Genomic DNA, 13,371 nt, shown 5'->3' with positions numbered 1-13,371 from the left:
AGACTCTTGGACTGCAAGAAGATCAAACCTATCATGGACTCATGGACTGCAAGAAGATCAAACCTATCCATTCTGAAGGAAATTAGCCCTGAGTGCTCCCTGGAAGGACAGATCCTGAAGCTGAGGCTCCAATACTTTGGCCACCTCATGAGAAGAGAAGACTCCCTGGAAAAGACCCTGAAGTTGGGAAAGATGGAGGGCACAAGGAGAAGGGGATGACAGAGGACGAGATGGTTGGGCAGTGTTCTTGAAGCCGCCAGCATGAGTTTGACCAAACTGCGGGTGGCAGTGGAAGACAGGAGTGCCTGGCGTGCTCTGCTCCATGGGTTCATGAAGAGTCAGACACGACTAAACGACTAAACAACAACAAGTATTAGATGTTAGTGTTTGGCAGGGCTGCACAGGCAGGGTAGCATTGCATACCTGGCTTCTGAATGCTACACATTGCTGTTGGTTACCAAGGGCAGGAAGGCAGCATGGAGATCAGCACAGCAAAGACATATGCTCCTTTCACCACATCCACACTGCGCCAAGCTCCCCACTGCCTCTCCCTTCTTCCTCTGCTGGCGTGTTTGCAGATTCAGGGAGATTAAAAGGAAGCACTTATTCATGCGATGGAAGATGCAGTGATGGTCCTCCAACGTGGATGGCCTTACAAGGGGATTAGACAAATTCATGGAAGATGTGACTATTAGAGCCCATTAGTTATGACCATGGCTTTGTGACGCCTCCAAGTACCAGAGGGGGAATGGCTCAGAATACCAGTTCCTGGGTATATTGAAAAAGAGGGGGCCTATTTTTGTTCATTCTCTGCTTCTGGGCATCTAGTTGGTCACTGGGAGAACAGATTGCTGGGGCCAGGTGAGCATTTGGTTCGATCCAGCAGGCTCTCCTTCTGTTCACTTCTTGCCTCTGATCTCACTGAGCCCTAACATGTTGAGAAGACCTCTGTAAGCAGCAAACGTTATGAAACTTATTTTTATTCTCAGTTTCTAAATATTATGTATTTTGTGGTTTTATATTGTGGTTTTATCTTGTAAGTGCCCTGAGACCTGTGGGTATAGGGTGGTATACAAATTTGATTGATAATAATAATAATAATAATAATAATAATAATAATAATAATAATAATAATAATTCTCCACCCCCATCGTTTAGCCCGGACACTGAGATCCAGTGCCGAGGGCCTTCTGGCGGTTCCCTCATTGCGAGAAGTGAGGTTACAGGGAACCAGACAGAGGGCCTTCTCGGTAGTGGCGCCTACCCTGTGGAACACTCTCCCTTCAGATGTGAAGGAAATAAGCAGCTATTTTATCTTTAAAAGACATCTGAAGGCAGCCCTGTTTAGGGAAGTTTTTAATATTTAATGCTGTATTGTTTTTAACACTCGATTGGGAGCTGCCCAGAGCGGCTGGGGAAACTCAGCCAGATGGGCGGGGTATAAATAAATTATTGTTGTTGTTGTTGTTGTTCTTATTATTATTATTATTACTCAGCAGATACAACAGCAGTTGAATTTTTACCTCAAGTTCTGTGTAAATCTGCTCTGGTAGCTGTTGCCCATAGCTTCGCAGCAATTCAGCCGTCGATTTTAGAGGTTTGAAAATATCTTCAATGGATTGTCTGTTGCGGATAGCCATGAGGTGTCCCATTATTTCAACCAGAAGCGCATAGTCTCCTTCATTCACTTTCTTAGCTAACCCTTTTTCCGTTTCATGGATGAACTTGGCTAATTCTGTAATGCTAGAACAAGGTTATGATGTCAGCAACTAACGCGTACTGAGTTTGCTGCTTTCACAGAACTTCATTATACTTTAAGGACCTTTCCAGACCCATGTGCACATGTCCATTCAGCCATTCTACACCCCTCCACATGCATCCTCCAGGCAAATAAGAAGAATTATCACAACTTTAGAGTACAGGCTAGCCAAGCCAAAATACTCAAAGAAGGAACAAAGCAGGGCTGGCAAAAGGTGTTGCCTGAGCAGAGACACTGTGGCATGGGGTGTGTGTGTGGAGTATAGGCCTGGAAAGAGTCTCTAGAGGTGCCACCTTTGGCTCCTGGCCTTGAGGTTCCCCAGTGAGAAGCTTCCATCTGCATGTTCATTGGCTCAGTGCACAGGGCTGTCCACTGACATGCAGCCTTCCACCACCAGTTGGAACCCTACATAATTGGGGTTCTGGCTCATACGGAAGTCTGTGTGTATATAGCCTTGCCTCCTGCAGACATCCACACTCCACATCAGAAGTGTGGCCAGGGAAGCTGCACAACGTCAAGGCTGGTGCCAGCAGCAGACCCCTGCTTCTTCTTCAATGCAATTAACCCACAAAAGGACGTATTTAAGGACCATTCAGCAGAGCAAGTCCTTTGTACAAGATCATCTGCGATTCTGCTTTGCTGGGATCAAACTCTTTATGGTGGTTTTTGTTTGGCTTTGGTGATGCTCCATGGCCTTGTTTCTCCTCTACTCAATATTTCACGAAACGAGCACGGTTCCACCCCCGTTTCAAAAGATGTAAAATTCAAAAGCCTTTTTAAAAGACATCAAAGATGGCTTACCTTTGGGCTACGTAGTTGAGCAGATGCTCCTGAAACATCCAGCTCCATTTTTTAATAACATTCATCACAGCTATCTTGAAAGGCTTAATATCCACCTGAAACCAGCCATTAAAAATCTTCTGGTTTTCAAACTTGCTTACTTCTTCATGCAGGGCTTCATAAATGCTGATCTTAAAGAAGAAGATGTGATTAAAATTCTGGTGTTTTAATTAGAAGAGCAAAATCGTGTAAATAGCTTAATGGAACACAGCTAACAGAGGCAGATGAAAAGACCTTTAAAAATGACAAAGTACCTGTTGTTTAAAGTGCTTTAACTGTGGGGAGCATTTCTGAAGTTCATAGTCTGCATATAATTCCAGCTCTTCAGTACGGAGAAATCGTCCATAGAGAAGGAGCTGCTTCATAAATTTGGCTTTATCATCCATCCATAAGTGGCTGTATTTCCTAAAGTAGCTTTGATATTCCTGAACATTAACAATGACCGAGTGCACCCTGGCCATGATTTCCCGGTGCATTTTATCCAGTGTATCCATCTGGTCCACATCATCCTAAATGTGAAAATAAAACCAGAGAGAGTTGGTTCAATGGTTTTTGAGAGAGAGAGAGAGAGAGAGAGAGAGAGAGAGAGAGAGAGAGAGAGAGAGACTGCAGCAAGGCCTCAGGACAACTGCAAGTATATACAGTGGTACCTCGGGTTAAGTACTTAATTTGTTCCGGAGGTCCGTTCTTAACCTGAAACTGTTCTTAACCTGAAGCACCACTTTAGCTAATGGGGCCTCCTGCTGCTGCGGCGGCGACGGCGACGGAGCACGATTTCTGTTCTTATCCTGAAGCAAAGTTCTTAACCTGAAGCACTATTTCTGGGTTAGCGGAGTGTGTAACCTAAAGCGTATGTAACCCGAGGTACCACTGTAAACTAATCTCATGGTTTACAAACACATACTCTGGCTTCCATCACAGTGTCCTGTTGTGCCAGAAGCGGTTTAGTCCTGCTGGCCACATGAACCAGAAAGCTGTCTGTAGACAAATGCCGGCTCCCTCGGTCTGAAGTGAGATGAGCGCCACACCCCATTTGACTGGACTTAACTGTCCAGGGGTCATTTACCTTTGCCTTTTACTCTACACTAAGCTGAAATATGCCTTAGGCTGCATTCCTATACTCACCCAGAAATAAGTCCCACTTAACTCAATGGGGCTTCCTTCTGAGGCGAGACACATAGGATTGCGCACAAATAATTACATTACGAAACAAGTGTCAGAGGCCACACTGCAAATCTCTTTTAAGATTCCAGTCTAGGCTCTCAGCCCCAAGAATCCTTTGGTGTGCAATTTCAGATGTGACTACTCACATAATCCAAAATGCTGTTGCCATGGCAAGCTGTTTCTAAGTGGCAAAAAAAAAGAGAGCTAAAATTCGATGGAGAGAAAATGATGCCCTGCCCCTAAGGTATATACCAATGAGATGTGAGTCAAAGGCTTTCAATAAATGCAAGACTAATTAGTGTGTCTGGATGTGTTCACAATTACACACACACACACACACACACACACACACTTTTTAAGTCTGAAAAATATTCCAAACTTCTTCACATATTATGAGCATGCATAGGTAAGGAAATGGAATTGTTCCCATTTGACTTTGGCCTTATCTCCTACATGTGTTCAGCATAACCAGCAAAAGAGCCTACATGCCTTCAAACTATATGCCCTTTAGCTGTTGTTGGATAACTTGTCTCCACCATCATTTAGACTGGGGTAGCCAACACAGTGTCCTCCAGATCTGAGATGTTGCTGAACTGCAACCCTCATCCTTTCGGGCCCTGCTATCAGAGGCCACTGAGAGCCTTTAGGTATTGTTGTCTAGGTCCCCACCCCCACCCCAAATAATAAAACCAGACAATTTTAGGCATGGTTTTGAATATGTATTTGTGCATGCCCATGCCTCTTTGTTTACAAAAAGCAGCTGTGGGGGATCCCCAATTCAGACTGGAATCATATAGCAGGGGGATTTTAACCTTTTTCCCACCTGAAGCTACTTCAAGGGGAGGAGCAATTTTCAGTGAGGAAAATGCGGTAGAAAAGGGTTAAAACCCATTGTCCTGAGATGTGGTCCCAGCTGCTTTCTGTGAGAAAAGAGATGAGGTTGGTTGCAAGCACATTTTTTTCAAAATCTTGCTTATAGTCACATCATGTTTGATTCAAACACACATTACCATTAGTACAACCCACTTTGCTGGGTGTCTCCCAAAACAGAGTTTACCATTTTGTTTTATTTTTAATGGATGCCAGCGGTGTCATATTGGCCAAACCATAGCATCATAGGCCTGATTCATCAAAGGTAGAACAAAGCCAAAGACTATTATTCAGTCAATTGGATGGACAATATAACCTTAGTTGAAATGGCTGTTTAAAATATTCAGTGGTTAAAGAAAAAGATAATAGATACATTGGTGATTATACCTGATAAGTGTTATATCCAAGATGCTTAGCAACTCTGTTTATATTTGATGCAATCAGGTAAATGTTCTGGATTAGGCCCTCCACGATGTCGGAAAAATTGCCGTTGACAGTATGCTCCAAAGAAGGCTTAAAAGTCATTTCATTGTTGTTAAGGATGAGCTGCGCTTCAAATAAGGGAGTAGGTTTTGAGGTTGTCTCGGTGTTTTCAACCAGATACTGAAGAGAACACTTGATAGCTTGAAACAGTCCATCTGAAATCATGTGGTCTATGTATTCAATGTAGGCTTTCCATTCATCAGAAAGGGGATCTGCCTGAAGCAAGTTCTGATTCTCCTGGAGAAAGCAATTTGCCCAAAAATGAGCAGCAGAATTTAAAATTGCACTCCCCAACACAGAATTTCCCCTATTCCAATTAATTAACTTCTTCAAAAGTGAAAGACAACTCTTTTTCCCATTTCCTTTCCCCCCCTTTCTTTCAAGGAGGAAAAGGTCCCCGCTATTTACAACATAATTGCCTGCCTGGTCACTCAAGTGTCCATTGAACAATGCTCTAAAATAAAGGACAACACCGACGCAGGAAGTCTAAGAGCTATAGAGGCTATGCAAGCTGTACATGCTATAGCGTCTCTCATTTCCCTTGTTTGCAGCAGCACCTCTGTCTCTGTGATTTGGTGAGCAAATCTCATCCTAGCATCAATGATGGCCAAACTTGGCCCTCCAGCTGTTTTGGGACTACAACTCCCATCATCCCTAGCTAACAGGACCAGTGGTCAGGGATGATGGGAATTGTAGTCCCAAAACAGCTGGAGGGCCAAGTTTGGCCATCACTGCCAACATGAAAGCCCTAATATGTGATTACAGGAGGGTAAACCAGAAGACGAAGGGGGGAAAGGAATGGGAATCCAATTTACTTATTATAATTTATTTATCATTTATTTATTAATTAAAATTCTATACCGCCATTTACCTGAGGATCACGGAAATGTTTACAATTATTTGTCCACTCAGACGGTTGTAATACTTTCATTTAAACTCATTTAAGCAGCCCTGCAAACTAGGCTAGGCTGAGAAACTATGACTTCTCCAAGGACACACAATGAACTTCCTGGCAGGATTTTAACACCCTTCACACCATGCTAAGTAAACCAACTTTCTGATCTGCATACTTCAGTCTAGGGCAGGAATGGGAAACCTGTGGCCCTCCAGAGAGTTCATTTATTTATGTTTAACATAATTTGTTTATCACTTAATCATAAAAAAACTCTAAGCAGTTTAAATAAAATAGACATTAAAATTATCAATCAAAGTCAAAAGTTAAAAACAAGGTGGTCTAATTGTTTTCCACAATATAAATAAATTTTTCTGGGAATTTTCTGGAAGGTGTGGGGGGGGCAATAAATTACATATTACCTGAACCAATTGGTGGATCCTGGTGCTCATCTCTTGCACTGATCCATATAGTTGGCACATTCTTTCATTGTTATCAAGGCACAGCAGCGGACAAGCGACACCAGTTTTCCGTACAAGGAACGAAGTTTCACTCAGTCTATGTAGCAGGTTCTGGATCAACCCCACATTCTCCTTGGCTTTCTGGAGCCTGCTGCCTACGTTTTCAACGAGTTCCCTGGTTTCTTCGATATAGTCCCACAGTCTCTCATTTTGCCAAGTCAGTGTGTCGAAAGCAGGCTTCAACTGTTGGTCGATTCTCCCAATCTCATGAGCTATGAGCTCTGCTTCCTCAGGCAGAATAGTCCTCTGCAACTGGTTATATTGCCTGGTGATTAAATTTAAATTCCCAATGTACTGAGGGGAAAATAATAATAATAATAGTAATAGTGTCTATTATTTAATGGTGATTTAATGGAGACGTAGAATGAATCATTCGTCATAATTTAGAGATCTCTCTACCATCAGAAGTATAATAATAATAATAATAATAATAATAATAATAATAATAATAATAATAATAATAATAATAATATATTATTTGTACCCCGCCCATCTGTCTGGGTTTCCCCAGCCACTCTGGGCGGCTTCCATAGAAACCAAAAATACACTAAAATATCACACATTAAAAACTTCCCTGAACAGGGCTGCCTTAAGATGTCTTCTGAATGTCAGGTAGTTATTTATCGCTTTGACATCTGATGGGAGGGCGTTCCACAGGGTGGGTGCCACTACTGAGAAGGCCCTCTGCCTGGTTCCCTGGGGCTTTGCTTCTCGCAATGAGGGAACCGCCAGAAGGCCCTGAGTATACTCAGAGCCCTTGCATGTGAAGACTGATCCATTCCTTCCAATGGAAGGAACAGAGCTGTACGAGACAAGGGGCTTGTCCACACTTGTCCAGCTACTTTTCCCCGAGGAATCCCATGATTAACAGCTGAATTGGAGAAAAAGTTAATCAGGTTTTTCTGTCGATGGATGTTTGCTGCAATTTATTGGTAAAGAATGGATTTCACCGGGGGAAAGCATTGAAGAAAGCAAAACAAAAAAACAACCCCCCCCCCAAACCTTGGACCTATGCTTTCTAAGAGGGAAATCTTTAATATGATTTTTTAAACACACACACACACGGTTATGGTCTCCATGCTGACTTGCATGTTTAAAGCATGGAGGTATAGATTATAGAATCTTATGAACGTAGAGTTGGAAGGGACCACGAGAGTCATCTAGTCCAGGCTTCCTCAACCTCGGCCCTCCAGATGTTTTGAGACTACAATTCCCATCATCCCTGACCACTGGTCCTGCTAGCTAGGGATCATGGGAAAAACATCTGGAGGCCCAAGTTTGAGGAAGCCTGATCTAGTCCGACTTCCTGTAATGCAGACATCTTTTGCCCTACTTGGGGCTTGAGCTCATGACCTTGAGATTAAGACTCTCATGCTCTACTGACTGAGCTGTCTCAGATAGCCCTCCCGAAGGACCACCATTATTTTAACCCTTCTCCTGATTTCATGTGACCTTTATGTATTTATTTATTTTTGTAAGTACTGGGTAGCAAAGAAGATCTCTCAACTGGACTGTCAAATGCTGTTCCAACTTTTCCATTGTTGTATGAGTATGTGGTGCTTAGAAACAGGCCAACCTACACCCATTTCAAGTGGTCAATCAAATAGCTGGCCCATCATTACGCCACCATGTCCCAGGCTCTTCTAGAAGCAGGAGGCAGGAGGAGAAATGTCCCAATTTAGTGTAACCACATTGGGATGTACTGAGCCCAGTCATCTGAGCTCTACAGGGGATGCCAAGAATTTTCACACCAATCCCCCACCTAACGCTGTCAGTCCCTACTCCATGTTTTGGTAGGCCCCTCAGCAAGTTGGGCTCTCCTCTTCATCCTTGCTGCTGTCACTGTTACCCATTCTATTGCGCTGTCTCCTTAGGCCCAATCCACACAGGTGCCCTGGTTCAAAGCAAGTGGAAGGTACTGCTTGGCCTCCTTCAGGCCAGTGCTCACTTGCTTAGAGAGGACAAGTAAGCAGGTTGCGACTGTGCAGAAGAGGAGAAGTTGCAGCAGTAGTGATAGGTGTTCCAAGGATTGGTTGTGCCTCCATTTCCTACTCCTGCTGGGATGTGGAACCTCTACCTCTCTCATGTTCTACATCAGTGTTTCCCAAACTTGGGTCTCCAGCTGTTTTTGGACTACAATTCCCATTATCCTTCACAGCTGGTCTTGCTAGCTAGGGATGATGGGACCTGTAGTCCAAAAACAGCTGGAGACCCAAGTTTGGAAAACAGTGTTCTACATGCATCACTGAGCCAATCCTGTACATGGTTTTGGTCCTTTTTGTCTACACAAGCAAAAGGAACAAGTTCTCATTGGTGTCTATACTTCCAGTTCAGCACCAGATTGCATTCTCAGCACTGGAGGAAGCTGCTATTCCAAACACAACCCTACTGGATAGCATTTGAGTTTGTGATGGCAAAGAATCCCACAGTCCATTAAGACATCTGCAAGCTCTCCCGCCTTCTGTGAATTCTTGGTCTGAGAAGCCCATTTTCCTACCAGTGCTTTTATAGGAGGAATGAGAGAGGAATAAAGGGGCCTTCCCCCACCCCCAGGTTCTTTTCTCCAGTACCTTTAGAGAAAAGGAAAGTGTGGAGACCCTAAATGTAGTTGAAGTGTTCGGTCCTCCCGCCCCCTTTGTAATTTGAACACTGCTATTTTGCTGTCAATAGAACCGCCAACTAATTCAACAGAGAAGAGAAGAGGGCCCTTTGTATTCAAAGGAACACATATGCGTGCAGTAAGACTGAAATACAAGATTAACTACAAACTACAATATAACAACCATCCAGCTGACAAAATAATTAGGAAAAAATAGTTGTGCACTCTTTGCTTTTGGTTTAGATAGTTGAAGACTCAAACAGATTACTGCAGTTATGTCAATTTTCTTCCATTTCTTTATATTCGCACACATCTTTCATACGGAATCGCTTCTATTTACCTTGTAAAGGGTTTCTCTCTTGGAATACAATTGCATGGCAACCTCAGGTATATCAGGGTGTTTTAAAACCTCAAGGTATTTCACTTCCCTGAGGACGGCAGAGAGCTGCAGGAGAAGATGTAAATGATTTTGTCATGTTGCAAGAAGCTTCTTCAAAACCACCTCGCTTCAAGGACACCCGTGCAACTTCCTTCCAGGTGTACCATTGGATATTTTAGTTCAGATGCCAGACAGATCCTCCAGGTCCTCTATGAGCATAACTGTATTACTAGTGGTGTTGGGTTTTTGTTTATTGGGTTTTTGGTTTTTAGTTCTCTTTTAAGTCTAACTTGTGTGAAGGCAAGACTCCAGGCATTGCTGATGATTGCAGGAACCCCGTAACCCTTGCTGGAGAATATAAGCAACAGGAATTGGGGAGTAATGGCCATCGACCACGCACTGGTATTTCCTATGGGCCCAGGAGAGGGCTCAGAATCATGAGTGCAAATAATTCTGAGGCTCCTCACCAGACTGAAGGTTGTGATAATCATCAATGCTATTTTTCTAGAAAAAGAGGTGCCAGAATTCACTGTGAATTGATGCCCACCTGAGAGATGCCAGAACTGAGTTCTGGCTGAAAAAAAGCCCTGATCATCATTCCCTGACATCCCAGTCTTCCTGCCTGTCCCCTGAAGCCCATAATGAAAGTTCATAATGACTGAAAAATGATTCACCCTAGTGTGGTAAAGGTAAAGGAACCCCTGAGCATTACGTCCAGTCGTGACTGACTCTGGGGTTGCAGCGCTCATCTCGCTTTACTGGTACAGCTTCCGGGTCATGTGGCCAGCATGACTAAGCTGCTTCTGGCGAACCAGAGCAGCGCACGGAAACGCCGTTTACCTTCCCGCCAGAGCGGTACCTATTTATCTACTTGCACTTTGACGTGCTTTCGAACTGCTAGGCTGGCAGGAGCAGGGACCGAGCAACGGGAACTCACCCCATCGTGGGGATTTGAACCGCCAATCTTCTGATCAGGAAGTCCTAGGCTCTGTGGTTTAACTCACAGGGCCACCCGTGTCCCAACACCCTGGTGTGAGTTGATGCCAAATGCAGTCTTCCACGCCTCTCAATCTGGCCTTTGTAATACCCCTCATTAGCCCTGGATTCGCGCTTCTTTAAGTGCTTTTGATGGTTGGGATGTGTTATTGAACTGCGATGATGTATTTTGCTTTCTGGGGTATAGGATGGAGAGGGGTACAGGGGTAGAAACTTCTGGCTTTTGCGTGGTTCGGATGAATCCTACTGTACAAATCTAAAATCTGTTGCTACACCCACTTTTGCCTCTGGCCCCGCCCACATCAAGCATGCAGCTCCTCAAAACGGAATTGCGACCCTCCACCTCAGAAAGGTTCCCCACCACTGGTTTAATTGACAAAGGTCCGTATAGTTAAAGCTATGGTTTTCCCAGTAGTGATGTATGGAAGTGAGAGCTGGACCATAAAGAAGGCTGATCGCCAAAGAATTCATGCTTTTGAATTACGGTGCTGGAGGAGACTCTTGAGAGTCCCATGGACTGCAAGAAGATCAAACCTATCCATTCTGAAGGAAACCAGCCCTGAGTGCTCACTGGAAGGACAGATCGTGAAGTTGAGGCTCCAATACTTTGGCCACCTCATGAGAAGAGAAGACTCCCTGGAAAAGACCCTGGTGTTGGGAAAAGATGGAGGGGACAAGGAGAAGGGGATGACAGAGGACGAGATGGTTGGACAGTGTTCTTGAAGCTACCAGCATGAGTTTGACCAAACTGCGGGAGGCAGTGGAAGACAGGAGTGCCTGGCGTGCTCTGGTCCATGGGGTCACGAAGAGTCGGACACAACTAAATGACTAAACAACAACAGTAAAGAACAAGTTGTCTACTATACCTTTTCATTAAAGTTTACTTCAAACAATCCACAGTCGTCGTATCTGAGAATTGGTTGACCGAGATGTGCTTCGCAAAGGTGGCTTAAATCTTGTGCCCATGTGGTATAAATTTCCTCATCGTGTTTATCCAATAATTCCAACATTTTCTCACATTTTTGGAAGACAAAATTGGTTTCCTCTGTCTGCAGAATCCTAGAGAGAGAAAAAGGATTTCCTCCTCCTCAATGTCATTTCTAAGTACACAGTGGAAGGTGCTTTGGGAAGTGGTTTAAGTCCTATTGTACAATTTTTATAGCAATACTTACAGATGATTGATGCGCCTAAAATGTGTTCTGTGCTTCAGCAGTCTCTCTCGTAACTCCTGAGACCATTTTAAATTGCCTGCAGTCACTGGCATGTTTTTATGAAGTGCATTGCCTCCATCCCTTAACTTAAATAAACAGAAACTGTTATGATGATGGACTGTCAATACACCATAAGTAAAACCTGCAATAAAACTCAAAAATGATCCCATTGGAACTGAATCGAAAAATCTCCCACTGAAACAGGTTCTAGTTTGCAAATTCTAAGCAGATTGACGCAGAATTAAAATTCCCAACGGGAATAAGCGAGCCTTCCTTCTGAATACATGCTATTGCCGTACTTTTCCCTGTATAAGACACCCCCATGTATACAACGCCCCCTCTTTTTGGGGACTCCAAATACAGAAAATGGGGGGAGATTGCCCAATTGTTGAGCGTTTTTTTGGGTGAAAATCACTCACCCGCAGGAACGCAACAGCCAATCGCACGCACATCAGCGAAGCCACCAATCGCCTGCAAGCTCGCTGAAAGCAACCACCAATCACCCGCCCAATTGCCACAGCACCCAATAGGCAGTGGACCTTGCAGCACCCACCAATCACCCACAAAAATGCCACGGGCAATATCCTGCTCGAGGCAGCCACCAACCGCACGCCCCACCTCTCCACTATCTCTGTATAAGACGACCCTAAGTTTTTAGCAAAACATTTTGATAAAATAGCCTAGTCTTATAATCGGAGTAATATGGTAAATATTGAAGAACTACTCTTTTAAGAATCCTGTGCTGTGATAAAGAATACCATACATATTTGTTGAAATGTATGGTAATGGTCAAGCATAATATGAGCTGCAGCCCAAGAACACCAGAGGGCTGCAACTTCCCTACCCCTTCCATAAATGCTGTAAGACTGGTGAAGTAATGAAGTCACTTAAGCATCACAGATGGCTGTGTGAGTTTACAAGCCTATTATTACATCACAGACTTGATAAAGAAACTGATGCTCCAGGGCTAGAGTTGCTCTGTCATCAAACAGGTATGAGAATCAAGTCCTGTAGACCTTTGATAAAGCAGGCATGTCCAAAGCTTTGGGGGCCTAATCCCTGTGGCAGTTTATTTCCTGGGGTAAAATTTCAATCTTAAAAAAAAGCTCAGCAACTTTGATCGGCCCTCACGAATGCTCACTTCATCAAATCTGGCCCTCTTTGAAAAAAGTTTGGGCACCCCTGGGATAAAGGTTTGTTTACATTTATATCACTTATTCCTAGGTGGTATACACAAGGCTCCCAAGCCAAGTTCTGAGCCAGCTGCTTGCTTTTGAAAATTCTCAATTACAATTGGAAAGAAAAAGAAAAAGGGAACATTATCTGTTTCTCTTAACATTTCTTTTACTTCTACTCAAGTTTTTAAAAATAAAAATAAATAAATATTATTTTTTAAATCCCTGAGCTCTGGGCTGTTGGCATATCTCTCCCCCTGAGATGTCCCTGGAATGACTTTGTAGATGTTCAGAAAAGTTCTTCTGCTGCCATAGCCAACATGGGGGATGCAAAGATTGGGGTTGACCCAAGATATTGGGGCCCCAAAATGCTGCTCCCCTCCCCACCAATGAAGGAGGGGAAGATCTACATCAGGAACAAGCAGGGGGGAAAAGATCTACATCAGGATCGGCTGCCCCTGTGGATTCTACTGCCTAAGGCA

The 13,371-nt window shown here is 43.8% G+C and overlaps 1 protein-coding gene across 1 annotated transcript in view; it reads right to left on the bottom strand.

Annotated features, from left to right (window-relative positions):
• Nucleotides 1-12,566, bottom strand: part of LOC309363323 (dynein axonemal heavy chain 11-like) — a 216,175-nt gene extending 203,609 nt beyond the window's left edge. Inside the window, exons 1-9 of the mRNA XM_081899478.1 lie at nt 12,134-12,566; nt 11,676-11,800; nt 11,370-11,562; nt 9,469-9,573; nt 6,431-6,823; nt 5,021-5,353; nt 2,854-3,108; nt 2,561-2,730; nt 1,524-1,743 (exon numbers count right to left, since the gene is read on the bottom strand). Coding sequence (XP_081755604.1) covers nt 1,524-1,743; nt 2,561-2,730; nt 2,854-3,108; nt 5,021-5,353; nt 6,431-6,823; nt 9,469-9,573; nt 11,370-11,562; nt 11,676-11,800; nt 12,134-12,166 — 1,827 coding nt within the window. The 5' untranslated portion in view covers nt 12,167-12,566. The remainder of the gene's footprint in view (nt 1-1,523; nt 1,744-2,560; nt 2,731-2,853; nt 3,109-5,020; nt 5,354-6,430; nt 6,824-9,468; nt 9,574-11,369; nt 11,563-11,675; nt 11,801-12,133) is intronic.
• Nucleotides 12,567-13,371: the final 805 nt, after the last annotated feature.

Source organism: Podarcis melisellensis (assembly GCF_964234715.1).
Source record: "Podarcis melisellensis genome assembly, chromosome: 1".
NCBI lineage: Eukaryota > Metazoa > Chordata > Lepidosauria > Squamata > Lacertidae > Podarcis > Podarcis melisellensis.
This window is presented reverse-complemented; position numbering and strand designations above follow the sequence as displayed.